The following is a 2,324-nucleotide window of genomic DNA, read 5'->3' as shown; positions in this document are numbered from 1 at the left end:
ATTTATTTCGCCCCCCCCCCCTTGTTGCAGCTGTAGGAAGGGGTGGGAAGCCCTAGCTTAGCCCTCAGTGGAGGATGAATGCTTCTTCAAAAGCTTCCGTTAAAGTAGTTTTTTCAGGACATCCGGGATGCTGTAAGGCTTACACCGGCTCGCATGCACACCAGTTGGCATGGTTGTGTTTCTTTCCCTCAGGAGCACTTCTTGAGTGTGGGAAAGCTACCTAGCCCGTCTTGTACCCTTCTGTAAAATTAGTATATTGTTTTGCATGAGCTTTCTAAGGTTTTATTAATCTTTGGGGAGAGTTTAATTTCACCGTTCTGATACCTGAATCATCATTTTAAGGCATGGAACACTAATAGATGCCATCCTACCCCTGTGCTTAAGGTGATAAAAGTTAGTGTTGGCTCTTGCCAGTGCTGAGCACAGAGTTTGCGCCTGGTGAGTTTCAGCCCCCTGGTTTTGAGGGGGTGAGTGAGAGGGGAGCTGTAGCAGGGGATGCTGTAAATCCTGAGGGGTATTGTCATGTCTTGCTTTTTAATCAAATGAGCTGACTCAGAAAATGCAAGGGCAACTGAGTCTATTCTACCAGTTGCTACGTGGAAATCATAAATCGAAAGTCTTGTGGCCATACATTTCCATGTAGAATTTTCTATGATGGACTTGCTGAGGCAAAGCTTCTTATTTCTGTAGCCGTGAGGCAGGGGAGAAAACAAGGCTCACTCTCCATCTTAGTCAGGATTTTGCATTTAATCTTTTGCCTAAACGGTGCTACAGGAATTGTGTTTAAATAACCTTTTTCTTTTCCTTTTTTTTTCTTAATTAGAATCAAGTTTGTTTTGGTGGTCTGTTGAGAAGAATGAAAAACTTCTACAATTTTGGGAAACTTACATTTTGATAATGGAAACTTTGGAAGGAAACCAGGTAAGGGCRTCTTAAAATCTATGCTTATCATAGTTTATGTGATATGTTATTTTTGGTACATATACTATAAATATTTAGATAAAATCTATCCATTTGTAACAATTGAGGGTGTTTAAATTTACATTAAGAAGCATATTTTTTGATTTTAAATTAAGTTTTGAACATGGAGCACGTGTCATTCATTTGGAATAAATTTAGAACTCTTGTCTATCTCTGAAACAATTATGTTTAAAGCAGTAGATTGAGTTAAGAAAGGAAAACCTGGATTGCAGCTTGTTGTAAGACCATGGGTACCCTACATCTTAGGGTTGTTGGCGAAAATCAGGCTATTGCACTCCGTAACCTCTTTTCAGTAGAGGGCACTACATCCTTAGAGTAAAGCACTGTGAGGCCTTGCATGAAAATGATGTTGCTTGACTGAAAGTCCAGTGTTCTTGGCAGAAAGTTTCCTGTTGATTTCAGGCCTGTATAACTGCATGGTATTATGGTATTAATTATCAGTTGTGACTCCCTTTTTGCAATTTATTTTATTTGTGTGTAATTGTCCTGTAACTAAGAAAAATAACATTTACCAAAATGCTTAATTTTAGAGTTTTGTGCTCTTTTATTTGAAAACCCCATGTTGCAGTTTCTATGAATAAAATTGTTAGTTGTTAGGAAGTTGTATTGCTGTGATGCAGTAGCATAAAAGTATATTTTTTCCTTCAATGCTGAACTAAGGTCTTAACACACCAGTGTTACGTACCAAATCCTAGGATCAGTTGCACAGGCATTGGGTCAGAGTATACTTATTTATTTAAATGCAGTTACATTAGCAATTAATATATTAATGCTCTTGGTAATAAATTCTAGCCCATGACTAAACACTGGATTTTAGGTTTGAGATGTAAACTACTTATGTAACATCTGATTTACATTTCAGATCCATGTCATAAAGCCAGTATTACCAAAGTTAAACAGCTTGTATGAGCATGCTATATCAGGGAAAAAAGGTAAGACAGCTCTTCTCAAACTTTTTCTGAACATTAGACTGTGAACTCTAGCTTTTTATTTTCTTCCTAGTTTTAGTAGCAGCACTTTGTTATGTTTTGTTTCTCAAATCAGCTGTTTTTTGGGTGGCCATGCCATCATTTGTGAGTCTGCACTGTGCATAGTAGCTTGGCAAACATGCACGGGCAGGACCATTCTGCTCAGAGATACAATATAACAAAAAATGTACAACAAGAAATCTTAACATATGACAATTACTTATTGCATTATCATGAAATATTTTTCCATCAACTAAGACCAGCTAAATGGGTCTCTTTCCACTCTGTTTTTTTTACTTAAATTAATGTGAAAGCAAACGAAGCCAGAGATTCCTGGGCTAGGTCTTCTGAGCCAAGTTACCTGGACAACTCTGT

The 2,324-nt window shown here is 37.6% G+C and overlaps 1 protein-coding gene across 4 annotated transcripts in view; it reads left to right on the top strand.

The window, feature by feature from the left end:
• The first annotated feature begins 31 nt into the window (after positions 1 to 31).
• The window catches only part of TARBP1 (TAR (HIV-1) RNA binding protein 1), a 42,140-nt gene continuing 39,847 nt past the window's right edge, over positions 32 to 2,324 (top strand). For 2 of the 4 annotated variants that reach the window (XM_026062784.1, XM_026062786.1), the window contains exons 1-2: positions 32 to 921; positions 1,844 to 1,913. In XM_026062784.1, the coding sequence (XP_025918569.1) occupies positions 898 to 921; positions 1,844 to 1,913 (94 nt within the window). In that variant the 5' untranslated portion in view covers positions 32 to 897. The remainder of the gene's footprint in view (positions 922 to 1,843; positions 1,914 to 2,324) is intronic. The other 2 variants (XM_026062783.1, XM_026062782.1) reach the window with 1 other exon arrangement.

The sequence above is a fragment of the Apteryx rowi genome, unplaced genomic scaffold, assembly GCF_003343035.1.
Source record: "Apteryx rowi isolate R43461 unplaced genomic scaffold, aptRow1 scaffold_193, whole genome shotgun sequence".
Lineage (NCBI taxonomy): Eukaryota > Metazoa > Chordata > Aves > Apterygiformes > Apterygidae > Apteryx > Apteryx rowi.
The sequence above is the reverse complement of the archived record's forward strand: the minus strand, read 5'-3'. Positions and strand labels throughout refer to the sequence as shown.